General features: G+C 48.8%; 1 protein-coding gene across 3 annotated transcripts in view; it reads right to left on the bottom strand.

Moving 5' to 3' along the window:
- Rassf4 (Ras association domain family member 4) overlaps nucleotides 1–13,847 on the bottom strand; it is a 33,424-nt gene that overhangs the window by 17,503 nt on the left and 2,074 nt on the right. For 2 of the 3 annotated variants that reach the window (XM_048339269.1, XM_048339267.1), the window contains exons 2-3: nucleotides 2,802–2,898; nucleotides 383–458 (exon numbers count right to left, since the gene is read on the bottom strand). In XM_048339269.1, the coding sequence (XP_048195226.1) occupies nucleotides 383–458; nucleotides 2,802–2,863 (138 nt within the window). In that variant the 5' untranslated portion in view covers nucleotides 2,864–2,898. The remainder of the gene's footprint in view (nucleotides 1–382; nucleotides 459–2,801; nucleotides 2,899–13,847) is intronic. The other variant, XM_048339268.1, reaches the window with a different exon arrangement.

Genomic DNA, 13,847 nt, shown 5'->3' with positions numbered 1-13,847 from the left:
AAAGCTGGAAGTGGAGGTGTGGCTCAAGTGCTAGAGCACCAGCCTTGAGTGAAACAGCTAAAGGCCCTGAGTTCAAGCCTCTGAACCCCCTACCCCAACACACATAGAGGATTCAGACTGGGATATCTCAGTAAATCTTGGGGCAAAGGTCCTGTCTGGAGCGAAGGACCCACAAGGCAATTACTCCCTGTCTGGCAGGGAGGGTCCCACCACCTGTCTACTGTGAGCTGCTCCTGAGCTGAAGGGACTGGGCCATGTCTAACTCATTGTCCATGGTGGGTGTGGTCAGGGCTCCTGTCAGTGAAGCAAGGAGGAACGGGCCCCAGGAACGCAGACCGCCAGCCTCGCCTCAGGGACCCCATGGAGGCAGACTGCTGCTCACCTCTCGGTGTCGGAGCTGGAAGCTTCGGCCTTCATGGTAGCAATTGTAGGTCTTCAGCAGGCTTAAGAGCTCAGACCTGGAACATAAAAACACACATCACACTTGGGGGTACAGTCTCAACCAGGTAGTAGCCTTTGTAGGCCTCAGTGTCTTCTGTGTGTATGTGTGTGTGTATGTGTGTGTGTACACACTGGGGCTTGAACGCAGAGCCTCGTGCTTGTACTTGGCTTTTTCACTCATGGCTGGTGCTCTACCATTTGAGCTATACCGCACTTCTGGTTTTCTGCAGGTTTGTTGGAGATAACAGTCCCATCCTTGTCTGCCCAGGCTGGCTTTGAACCTCTATCCTCAGATCTCAGCCTCCTGAAAAGCTAGGATTATAGGTATGGATCACTGGCACCTGGCATATATATATACAGGGAGAGAGAGAGAGAGAAATATTAAAAGTAGTATAAAAATACCTCAATGAAGTTCACCAAAAACTCACAACCTGCTGGAAACTGGGGCTCACTCCTGTAATCTTAGCTACTCAGGAAACTGAGATCTGAGGATCGAGGCTCAAAGCCAGCTCAGGCAGAAAAGTCCCTGTGAGACTCTTATCTCCAGTTAACCACTCAAAACCCAGAAATGGCGCTGTGGCTCAAAGCAGTAGAGCTTTGGCCTTGAGTGAAAGAGCTCACAAATAGCACTCAGGTCCTGAGTACAAGCTCCACAAACCAACAACAAAGGAAGGAAAGAAGGAAGGGAGAAAGGAAGGAAGGGGGGGAAGGAAGGGGAGGAGGGAGGAAGGGAAGGAGGAAAAGAGGGAAAGAGGGGGAAGGGAGGGAGGGAGGGGGGTAGGGAGGGAGGAAGGGAGGGAGAGATCTGGAGAGTCGTGGTTTGAAGTCAGTTGAAGCAGGAAAGTCAGTGCCACTCCATCTCTAAGCAGCAAAAATATTGGACTAAACTGGGTGTTGTTGGCTCATGTCTGTAATCCTAGCTACATAAGAGGTGAGATATGAGGCTCATGGTTCAAAGCCAGCCTGGGCAGAAAAACAACCCACCAAAAACCTGTAAGTGGATCTCTAGCTTGAGTGGTAGAGCACTAGCCTTGAGCAGAAAAGCTCACAGATGACACTCAGGCCCTGAATTCAAGCTCCAAGACTGGCACAAAAAATGCTGGACTAGATGCATGGTTCAAGTAGTAGAGTACCAATTATAGGCCTATTACTCAGCAAGGTCTCAGGTATAAGCAACAAAACAAGAAAAGCTCACAACCAGTCTTTTGTTTTTTCATTTTTAGTTCATTTTGAACAGCTGACAGTGGATGCTGGGATCATTTGTGTGTGTGTGTGTGTGTGTGTGTGTGTGTGTGTGTGTGTGTGAGCCAGTACTGAGGTTTGAACTCAGGGCCTCATGCTCTTAACTTGGCTTTTTCCACTCAAGGCTTACGCTCTACCACTTCAACCACACCTGCATTGCTGGTTCATTGGAGATAAAAGTCTCACCAATTTCCTGCCCAGGTTTTGAACCAGGATCCTCAGATCTCAGCCTCATGAATAGCTTGGCTGGGTCATTCTAGTCTTTAAAGAAATTATATTAAATGTGACTACTGCAGTGTTGGGGACTCAGTTTTGGCCTTGGTGGGGCAAGGGCGACAAGACCTCCCGAGACGCTGCCCTTCCCCCAGCCCTGGGGCAGTGTTGGGGCTAGCCACTCCCACCTTCTGGCCTCAACAGGAAGAGAAGACCCCACCCCTGGGGGAGGCAGACACGTGCGTGCCACCATGATGGGGGTTGTCCAGCCCACAAAGGAAGTTTCATGACATCACCTGATGGACACAGTCTTTAGCCTATGAGTGGCCCTTTGGCCAGTCCCCCTCCTTTCCCGCCATTACCGCTATATAAACCCCCCTCCCAATTAAATCCTTTGAGACCCATTCAAACATCCAACCGTCTCCCCGACATCTTTGTCCTGCGGCTCCTGACACATTATGGGGGGCCAAGGAAGGGATTTCGGCATCCCACTTCAGCTTAGAGCAGTCCGGTAAGGACACGCCTTACTCCTTCTGCCAGTATGAGGGGTAGGGCGGAGCTTCTTCCATAAATTTGAGGTTCAGGCATTCCCCCAGGAGATAGGGGGGTGGAGGTCCTAGAGACCCCAACATTTGGGCATCTCCTGCGGAGAAGTGAGGAGAAGGGATCTGTCAGGTCCCGACACTGCAGAGCCCACTGGTCCCTGTTTTGCTCTGTGGTTGTGGGTCCAAGGAAGGGAGGCCCAAACCTGCACCCTGAAGTCCTGCCCCTGACCCAAAGTACATTACCACATGCATAGAACACACATATATACAATGGAACCCCAGCCCCTGCTTGCCCGTGGACCATGCAGGGAGGAGCCACATGGAGGATGGGCGCCATCTTTCCTGCACACCCATGCTTACTTGAGAATGTGCTTGTTGTCGCTGATGGGCACCTGACAGCTGGGTGAACCATCCTCCTTCATCTTCAGCTTCTGTCTGCAGACCTGGAGAACACCTGCTGGAAGCATGGAGTCAGTAAGTACAGTACCCAGAACTGGCTGAGGACTGAGTGCAGTACCCAGAGCTGGCTGAGGACTGAGTGCAGTACCCAGAACTGACTTAAAGAGTACTGCCTTGGCCTGACATCTGTCCATATGTATGTGGCTGAGCTGGAGGACTCAACATGAGGTTTTGCACTTAAGGTTGGTACTTTACTGCTCTGGCTTTTTTTTTTAACCACTTCCAGCTTTTTGGTGATTAACTGACTCATAACTTTTCTGCCTTGGTTGACTCTGAACTGTGGTACTGCAGATCTCAGCCTCCTGAATACCTAGGATTACGTATAAGACACTAGGTCCTGGCTCTTTTTTTTTTTTTTAATTTTAAGTAGTTATACAAAGGGGTTTCAACAACTCAGATTATGAGCACAGTGAATCTGATTTTTTTCTTTTTTCTTTTTCTTTTTTTGGCCAGTCCTGGGCCTTGGACTCAGGGCCTGAGCACTGTTCCTGGCTTCTTCCCGCTCAAGGCTAGCACTCTGCCACTTGAGCCACAGTGCCGCTTCTGGCCGTTTTCTGTATATGTGGTGCTGGGGAATCGAACCTAGGGCCTCGTGTATCCGAGGCAGGCACTCTTGCCACTAGGCTATATCCCCAGCCCAGTGAATCTGATTTTTGATAGTCTTATAAATAATTATTTTTAAAGTAGTTCTACAAATCAGACTAAGAGAACAATGCATCTTGGTCACTGTCACCCCTTCCATGCCTCTCCTTTCATCTGTGTGAAATGGTGTAGCTCCTCACAACATAGTCTATTGATTTTTTTTATTCCTATTAAATCAAGCATTTTCATCTGCTCACTGGGTACTGGTGGCTCATGCCTATAATCCTAGCTACTCAAGAGACTGAGATCTGAAGATTTCAGCTCAAAGCTAACCAGGGCAGGACAATCCATGAGTTTCTGATCTCCAATTAACTAGCAAAGAGCCAGAAGTAGAGGTGTGGCTTAAGTGATAGAGCACCACCCTTGAATGAAGAAGGTATGGATAGTGTCCAGGCCGAGTTCAAGCCCTACCACTAAGCAGGGGGATGAGGAACATGGACACAGGGATGACTCGCACCCAGGCAGGAAGAAGTGGGCTGACGGATTTCATCATGCCACTCATGCCTGCCATTAAAACTTAGCTACTGTTGATTTCCAGAAGATTCTACTTAACTCTTTCCAGATTAAAGTGGACCTCAGGTAACAGATCTGCAGAAAGTAAACCACGCATTAGAGGGCCTTCCATTTTCTAGAGGGATGGGTAGCAGTGGGACAGCTAGGATGCACACTGTGAACTCCTACTAACAGAGGTTACCCCATTTGTGAACCCCAATAGGTGCTCCAGCCGGCACATACTGCCACCTGTGTACAAAGCTTCTTGGTCTTGGGGTCGTCAAAGCAGAGTGTTCGCAGGCACTGGTGGCTCAGGCCTGTGATCCTAGCTACTCAAGAGGCTGAAATCTGAGGATTGTGGCTTGAAGCCAGAACAGACAAAAATATCTGTGGGATTTATCTCCAGTTAAACACCAAAAATTTAAAAAGCTGAAAGTGGAGCTGTGGGTCAAGCAGTAGAGCTAGCTTGGTTCAAACTAGCTCAGAGACATCACCCAGACCCTGTGTTCAAGCCCCAGGACTGGCATGCATGCGTGCATGTGTGCATACATACATATACACACACACACACACACACACACACATACACACACACAGAGAAAACAGAGCACTCTGCCCCTGGGGCCCTGTCTCCAACCCATCCTGTCCAGCAAGCTCTTTTCCCAAATACAAGGCACACCTCAGTGCTGGCTTCCTGAGGAGTTGCCCGATTATGGAAGCAGGAGTGTGGTTGGCAGGAGCTGGGCCTCTAGATCACCTCATGGCTAGCTCCTCCACAAACGACAACGGAGACCAGAGTGAGGGCTCAGGGGCAGTGGGGATCTCAAGACAGAGTTTCAGTTCCTCCTTTACCCCTGACTTGGCCCATGGAGGGAATGACCAATGGCTTCCTGTTCTGTAGGCTCCTCTAACCCGCTAAGGCAGAAGCTGTGTTGAGTTTGGACAGTGCTTGTGAGCATTCCAACTGCAGCAGAGCCTGCCAGCAGGGTGCAGCATGGCTCTGCCATAGAACCTCCTCTGGACTCCCAATCCCACAACCTGTGCTTTACTGCCCATGTCCAGCACCACACCCAGCCTGGGACATGGCAGAACCCTGTAAATAGCTGTTTGATGACTGAACGAAGCAAGAGTCTCATGGGTACAAACGAATTGTTAGATTGTATGTGTGTGTGTGCACAGGTACTAGGTTTTGAACTTGGGGCCTGGGCACTGTCCTTCAGCTTTTGTGCTCAAGGCTAGCACTCTACCGCTTGGGCCAAGGCTCTATTTGTGGCTTTTTTATAGTTAACTGGAGATAGGAGTCTTATGAACTTTCCTTCCTGGGCTGGCTTTGAACCTTGGCCCTCAGATCTTCAGATCTCAGCATCCTAAGTAGCTAGGATTACAGACATGAGCCACCAGTGCCAGCTCCCTGGGGGATTTTACAAACATTCCCTCAAAGAGAAGTGCTGCCTTTCAGGTGTGCTCTGATGTAAAGAGGCTCAACCCCTAAGCATCTGAGATTACAGAATGTTTGTGTGTACATACTTATACATGAATATATATGAGATTCTCATAATTCAGCCCTCCAGGGTTGTGTACGTACAACAGGAATACAGAATGTAATCATGTCTGGGGGCTGAGAAGTGACTCTGCTGAGGGACCCTGGCCATGGGGAATCAGAAACAAGGATCTGGTATTTCACAGAAAGCCAGAAGTCCAGGTATTTGACTTATTTTCCACTGTAAAGCTGGATGTCTCTGGAAGAGACATGAAGGCTCTGGAGTGACTGTGTGATCAGGGCCCTCAGGCTGTTTCTCCCCCAGAAGCCCATGTGACAAGTACTTGCTGGGGGGGGGGGGGGAGTTGACCAGCTGGGTCACAGCACATTTAAGAATCAGTGTGCAAATCGACCCAGTAGAACACATGTTCTAATTGGTGCAGTTGCTGGAAGGTCAGGCTGGGTCCTGAGTAACTGCATTGGTCAGAGTCCTGGCAGCCCACATAATATTTGTACTGGGCATGGTGCTCACACCACTAATCCAGCTAATCAGGAGGCTGAGATCTAAGGATGGAAGTTCAAAGCCAGCTTCGACAGGAAAATCCATGAGACTCAGCTCCGATTAGTCATAAAGCTGGGATGTGGAAGTATGGCTCAAGTGGTAGCACACCAACTTTGAGCAGAAAAAAGCCAAGCCAGAACACACACACACACACACACACACACACACACACACACACACACACACACACCTTAAATAAGCCTCTGTTGTGATAAGTAGATGCATTTCATGGACTTGTTGTGGCAGTAGAATCAACCTACCTAACAGAAATAATTATCAAACAGCAGCTACAATTCATATTTGTATTTAAATATTTTAAATTTACATTTGATATTTAAATGTTTAAATTTGTATGTAATTATTAAGTACACTTAAATAAGTCTAATACTTAACTTTAAATACATTTAAAGTATAAATATACTCAAACATAGAATATAGGCAGTCCAAACACTTGGAAGCTGAGTTATGGGGGCTGTGGTTTGTGACTTCAGCCTCATGACCCGAGTCAGGTTACAAGACTGTCATTGTCCCACAGTTTGAAGTAATGTCTCCATTTTTCTCTATGCAATAAAACATCTACAAGTATAACTTCTATTACTGTTTCTTTTCTTTTTTTCTGTGCCAGTACTGAGGCAGGAACTCAGGGCCTCATTCTCCTGCTGGGCTTTTTCAGTCAAGGCTAGCTACAGCTCTCAGCCTCTTTAGTTGCTAGGATTACAGTAGGTGGGGCAATGGTTACTTGTTAACAGAAGATAGTTCCTAAAGAATTGGGGAGGGGGGGGGTTGCTAAGACCTGGATGTCCTGATTTGCCCAGTTTCTTCAATCTTAATTTTCTCATCTGCATAATAAGGACACTGGGCTGGGAATGTGGCTTAGTGGTAAAGTGCTTGCGTAGCATGCATGAAGCCCTGGGTTCCATTTCTCAGGACCACATAAAAAAGAAAAAAAAAAGCTGAAGTGGCGCTGTGGTTCAACTGGTAGAACTGGTAGAACTCTAGCCTTGAGCAAAAGAAGCTCAGAAAAGAAAAGAAAAAGTAAAAAGATACTGACCCCCAAAGGGTTAGATGGGTTATACAATTGTAAAAAACAAATTTTTTTGCCAATTCTGGGGCTTGAACTCAGGGCCCAGACATCTCCCCCCAGCTTTTATGCTGAAGGCTGGGGTACACCAGCACTTGAGCCACAGCGCCACTTCAGTCTTTTCCGGAAACTTGGACTTTCCTGCCCAGCGGGCTTGCTTCCTCAGATCTCAGCTTCCGGAGTAGCTGGGACTACAAGCAGAGTAGCTAGGACTACAAGCAGTTTTTATGCAAAGCAGATTAAAGGGGCTGCTTTGGTATGCTAGTGGGAAGACCCACTCACTGGCACCAGGTGATCCTTCTGCAAAACAATTCCTGAGGGGGTTTTCAGCAGTGTTCTGCCCTCTGGACCTGCTTGTACACACTGACTGTGTTACAGAGGGATTAAGTCAGCTGCTCAGAGAAGCAGAGGGAAAATGAGAGGCCCCAGACCACAGATGGCAAAAGGGGAAGGGAGAGAGAGGGGAAGATGGGTATGTTGGGTAAACAGCTAGGCTTGGCAGGGAGAGCCTAAGGGAAGGGAGAGATTAGGAAACAAGGCCAGGCTCTCCCTACTTGCTCAGCCCAGCGCTGAGTTGCACCAGGAGAAACTTGGTCCCCAGCACAGCTTCTCTTTTGAGAAAAGTCCACATTTAATTTGTGTCCCCTGCCACCATCAGAAGCACGGCTCTAAGTCTCTTTGTCTCTCATCTCCACTCTGTGTTGTAGATCATGCAAAAATTCTTGTCCAGCGTGGATGGATGCTGTATCTCCAGCCTTTGCCAGTCCTCCTGCTGAGCTGACTTTCCCTCATTCTATGCTCAGCCCCTTGGTGAGTCGCTCAACAGAGACTTGCTGAGTGGGAGACTGAACACCCCACTTTCTAAAAAAGCCAGTGGTGCTCTCTCCATTTGGAACACTTACTCGTGCTGCCTCCCAAGTACTGATCTGTGGGTGCATGGGCGCTGTCTCCCAGCTGCCTGTTTTCAACCTCTTACACTAAAACATTACAATCTTGTTCTTTCTTCCTTTCTTTCTTTTTGTTAGTTGTGGGGCCTGAACTCTGGGCCTAGCATTGCCCCTGAGCTTTTTTGCTCAAGGCTAGTACTCTACCACTTGCAGCCACAGTGCCACTTCTTGTTTTCTGGTGGATAATTGGAGATAAGACTCTCATGGACTTCCTGCCTGGGCTGGCTTCGAACCATGATCCTTATATCTCAGCCTCCTGAATAGTTAGGATTATAGGCGTGAGCAATTGTGGCTAGGCACAGCACAGTCGTGTGTGTGTGTGTGTGTGTGTGTGAGAGAGAGAGAGAGAGACAGAGAGAAAGAGAGACAGAGAGACAGAGAGAGAAAGACAAAGACACAGAGAGATTGATTGGGAGAGGGCCAGTACTGGGGCTTGAACTGAGCTGGGGCTCTGTCATTTAGTTTTTTCATTCAAGGTTGGTGCTCTACCACTTGAGCCACACCTCCACATTCTGCCTTTTTGCTGGATAATTGGAGATAAGAATCTCAGACTTTCCCATCTGGGTTGGCTCCCAACTGTGATCCTCAGGGGCTGGGGATATGGCCTAGTGGCAAGAGTGCTTGCCCTGTATACATGAGGCACTGGGTTCAATTCCCCAGCACCACATATATAGAAAATGGCCAGAAGTGGCACTGTGACTCAAGTGGCAGAGTGCTAGCCTTGAGCAAAAAGAAGCCAGGGACAGTGCTCAGGCCCTGAGTCCAAGACCCAGGACTGGCCAAAAAAAAAAAGGCTCCAACTGTGATCCTCAGATCTCAGCCTCCTGAGTAGCAAGGATTAAAGGTGTGAGTCACTGGCACCCATCTTAAAAAACAACACAGTTGTAGCATGAATTAAATCACAGTATACACATGGGTTTTCTGGGAGGAAGCAGGCACCTGGAAGAGAATGTGGTAGGGCTGGCCCCCAGCCACAGAGGGACAATCAGAGTGACAGATGCAGCTGGACAGGCCTGCTTGGCTGTGGGCTGCTCCCTTCCCCCACAGCTGTCTTTGTCCTGCTTCCTGCCCCCAGGAACCCAGTTTGCATCCTAGGCTAGAGGATTCTCTGTGTCATTCTTTGTCACCTTGTATCCTATGATCGGTGTCGCTCTGTGCGGAGGAGAGGCCCAGGCAATGTGCTAGCCTGGGCTACCTGACCTGTCAACAGTGACTGAAATGCTCTCTCTTTGCACTTCAGCTGCCGTGCATGAACCCGTGAGCGTTACACCCCAGCCTGCTATGGAGGCCCTAGGCCTGGGCCCATTTCCTCTTCTGTGGCTATTGCAGAAGAAGGCCACTCTGTGGTTCTTCAGGCACCCTTGGGTCTCAATCCCCACAGGACAATTGTAAAAGGAGCAAAGAACCTTATTGTTGTCTGGTTTTCATGAAACAGAATGGAAAGTTCTTTCACTGTGGGATGATGTATTTGTCTACTCTTTACTCTTACAGCAGTCTTTCTTACTCAGGAGGCTGAGATCTGAGAATTGATATTCAAAGCCAGCCCAGGCAGGGACATCTGTGAGACTCCTATCTCCAACTATCCAGCAAAAAGCCAGAAAAAGGAGCTGTGGATCAGTCTTGAGAACAACAGTCGAGAACAAAAGTTAAGGGACAGAACCCAAGCCCTGGTTTCAAGCCCCAGTAACAGCACAGAGAAAAAGAAAAGAACAAAAAAGAAAAGAAGGAAATCAAGTAAGAAAGAGAGCGAGAGCAAGAGTGAGAAGGATCCAAGAAGCAAAAGAAAGGAGAGCACAGCCCAGGTCTCCTGCAGGGCTGCTGGATGCATCCCTGGCAGGCACATGGGTGGCCCACTGCCCTGGAGAGCGGAGGCCCTTGATCCTCCATGGCCTTGGTTGCACTTTCTAAATGCCATCCAGGGCAGCAGCTGGGTACTGAAAACAATGAACTTGTTTGTGTGTGAATGTGTATGTATGCATATACGTGTGTGTATGTGGGTGTGGGTATGTGCACATGTGCTACCATTGGGGCTTCAATTCTGGGGCCTGGTCACTGTCCTTTAGCTTTTTTGTTCAAGGCTAGCACTCTACCACTTGAGCCACAGCTCTACTTCCAGCTTTTTTGGTGCTTAATTGAAGATGGGAGTCTCACTGACTTTCCTGCCTAGACTGGCTTTGTACTCTGGTCCTCAGATCTCAGCCTCCTGAGTAGCTAGGATTACAGGAGTGAACCACTGGTGGTGCCTAGCCAACAATGAGTTTGTGAAAGGCCCTCCCCACACCTGTCAGCCAGAAAATGGCAGAAGCTTAGCCAGGGACGAAATCAACTGCCTTGAAGGGGTTAGGCAGAGGTAACGCCCAGAAGCACATTTGGCTGTTTGGGTGTGGACCACAGGAAGGGATCCCAGCTGCTAAGTTCTACTGTTCTGTGTCCCTAGCTATAATCCCCCTCCCTCCTGCTCCCCTCCTGTCACTGCCCACCTCCATTTGGCCACTCCCAGGCCTCAGCCCAGTCACATCTGGCATCTTGCCAGGTAAAGCCTATGGGGTCTCTGTGGGGTCTCCTGCTGTCAACCAGGGGCAATGGAGGCTGGACAGCTCAGGGGGATCAGGTACAGAGCCACAGGCACCTCACTCCAGAGCTAGCCCCGGGCTGACCACTCCCAGCCTGCCTCTGCTGTGTCTACTCTCTGCTGCCCTCACTCTCCTGACTGTCCCCTGCCATGTTTCCTTGAGCTGATTCTGGTCCCAGGCCTTCTGGACACTGTTCCCCTGACTCTGAAGTGCCTGATCTTGGATTCCTTGGAAGACCTCAGACTTCTGGCCATTGTCCCCAGACTTCCTTATGTCCCCAGATAGGAGAAGTACCATCCCACATTCCTGGGGATCTAACTACCTAGTTTCCACCAGAAATTGAACTCAAGGCAAAGAGGAAAAAAAAGCTGTATGGAAATCTCCAGCCCATACGTTCCTTGAATTTCCACCCCACTTCCTGGTCCCAGGTCTCCTGTCCTAAACCTGGGGCACTTCCTGCCTGGCAGCCATGGCTTTGGGGCCCAAGGGAGTGTGTTAAAACCTTGATGGTCAGAAAATCTTTTAGACTCGTGTGTGTGTATGTGGGTGTGGGTATGTGCACATGTGCTACCATTGGGGCTTCAATTCTGGGGCCTGGGCTCTGTCCCTTACCTTTTCAATTAATGCTAGCACTCTACTATTTGAGCCACACCTTTACTTGTGGCTCTGTGCTGTTTAATTGGAGAAAAGAATTTCATGGACTGTTATCAGGGTCCTCACATCACAGCCTCCCAAGTAGCTAGGGTTACAGGTATGAGCCAGCCTTTAGAATCTTTGCAAAAGTACATATTCACATCAGAGAGCTTCCTGGGCAGGTGTTGATGAACTCATGAGATTTGCTAAACACTACAGGAGGGTGAGGGAGCCGATTTCCACAGCTCTAGATCCTGAGTAGAGAGCCTCTGCTGAAGGGTGTCACAGTGATGGCAGCGAACTCTGGTATGGGATGGAGGTGTGAAGTTTGCTTTGGACTTGGTGAGTGACTTCAGATGCTACATGGTCCCCTGGGCCTTGGGTGAGTGTTGGGAGCCAAGTCAGCTAAACTCTTCCTGACCTCTGGCTGTGTTTTCCAGGATGTGCAAGGACATGACTTAATGGAAAATCAGAAATGCTTTACCATGTCTACCAGAGTCCATTCTTATGTTAACCAACCTCATCCTGTCTTAGCTATCGTCGGGTATTGCTAACTCCAAGCCTTTTTGTGTTCTGGAATTTTAAGCCTATGCTATTTGCTGGTTTTCAAACTGCATATAAGCTGGAAGTTAAGAATAAACATGGCTGCAGTCTTGAGTTACAATCTTGAGCTGCAGACCTCCCAGATCCCATCTTTGTCTCTTCTCTTTTTTCTCTTGCCTTGTATTTTTCCTTTTCTTTAATCCTCACTCCCCTCATTCAGGATTCCCTTTTGTTGTCGGCTGGCTGGCTCCAGCAGGTGAGCTGGAGACTTGGCAGCTGGTTGAGGGTCCCCAGGGCTCATCCCAGCACTGTGTGGAGGGGCCACAGGGCAACCTGGGGAGGGACTCAGAATCTCCTACAGCCTCAGCCTGGAGAAGGCTGGACAGAAAAGAGACCAGACAGCTCCAAGTTCCCCTTAAGACAGATGGGTAACTACAGAAGCTTAGGGAAATCTGAGCCACTTCCTACTTTAATTTACTTTAAAACTATTTTAAGCTGGGTGCTGGTGGCTCACACCTGTATTCCTAGCTACTCAGGAGGCTGATATCTGATGACTGAGGTCAGAAGCCAGCCTGGAAAGTCTGTGAAACTCTTATTTCCAATAAATTACTAAAAATGTGTCAAGTGGCACTGTGGCTCAAGTGGTAGAACGTAAGCCTTGAGCAAAAGAAACTCAGGACCATTACACACACACACACCCTAAGTGCTTGCACACATAAACCCCATGCTCCCACCAAACTACTTCAAAATTTTTTCTTCAGTGTCGGTTGGAAGAGGATCACCACTCTGGCTTTTCATGGCTCTGGGCTTGGTGCTCAGCTCTGGAATTTTCTGTGTTTACAGGGGAACAGGGCCTGTTCCTGTCTCAATCTTGGGCCCCTTGTTAGTTAACTAGTTATACTGATTATATTCCTTTTGGTTTTTGTTTCATTTTGTTTTTTGGTGCTGGTATTTGGGCTTGAACCCAGGGCCTGGGTGCCATCCCTAAGTTTTATCACTTAATACGGGTGCTCTACCACTTGGCCACACCTCCATTTGCAGCTTTTTCCTGGTTAATTGGAGATGAGACTCATGGACTTTCCTGCTCAGGCTGACTTCAAACCCCAGTCCTCAAGTCTCAGCCTTCTGAGTAGCTAGGAGTACAGGCGTAAGCCACAGGTAGCACTGTGTGAGACAAATGCGACCTGAGATAGCTGTTTGTGGCCTGGCCCCTCCAGAATGGTGGGAAACTCTGGGGACTGTTAGTGTTGACCTTGGTTCCAGGCCCCAGGAGCCCTGGGTGCCCTTGATGTAAGGAGCCAATGCAGCTCTAGAAATGAAAATGGAGGATTCAGAGGACAAGAGGCCATGCCAGGACCTACTGCAGGTGAGGGGACACATGGCACTCACCCAGGACCCAGGTCCCAGGGACCCATGCCAGGAGGTTCTGGAACCCCAGTCTGGTGCCTCTCCTGAGGAGGCTTCGTAGTCACAGGGTCTGAATCCAGGACACACACCTGTGACATAAGTTCTGTTCATATATATATATATATATATATATATATATATATATATATATATTTTTTTTTTTTTTTTTGCCAGCCCTGGGGCTTAGACTCAGGGCCTGAGCACTGTCCCTGGCTTCTTTTTGCTCAAGGCTAGCACTCTGCCAACTTGAGCTACAGTGCCACTTCTGGCCTTTTCTATATATGTGGTGCTGAGGAATCGAACCCAGGGCTTCATGTATACCAGGTAAGCACTCTTGCCACTAGGTCATATTCCCAGCCCCAGTTCATGCTTTTTATCTTTCACAGTCCAGATGGCCCAGAGCCCAGAAGGATCCTAGATCTTGAGTCTGCCCTCAACTTCAGGCCATGGTAATCTGGGTTTCAGAAGGACACTGTATGTATGTATGTATGTATGTATGTATGTATGTATTGTGCCAGAGCTGGGGCTTGAAATCAAGGCCTGGGCGCTATCCCTGAACTTTTGTGCTCAAGGCTAGTGCTCTACCA

Source organism: Perognathus longimembris, chromosome 2 (assembly GCF_023159225.1).
Source record: "Perognathus longimembris pacificus isolate PPM17 chromosome 2, ASM2315922v1, whole genome shotgun sequence".
Lineage (NCBI taxonomy): Eukaryota > Metazoa > Chordata > Mammalia > Rodentia > Heteromyidae > Perognathus > Perognathus longimembris.
The sequence above is the reverse complement of the archived record's forward strand: the minus strand, read 5'-3'. Positions and strand labels throughout refer to the sequence as shown.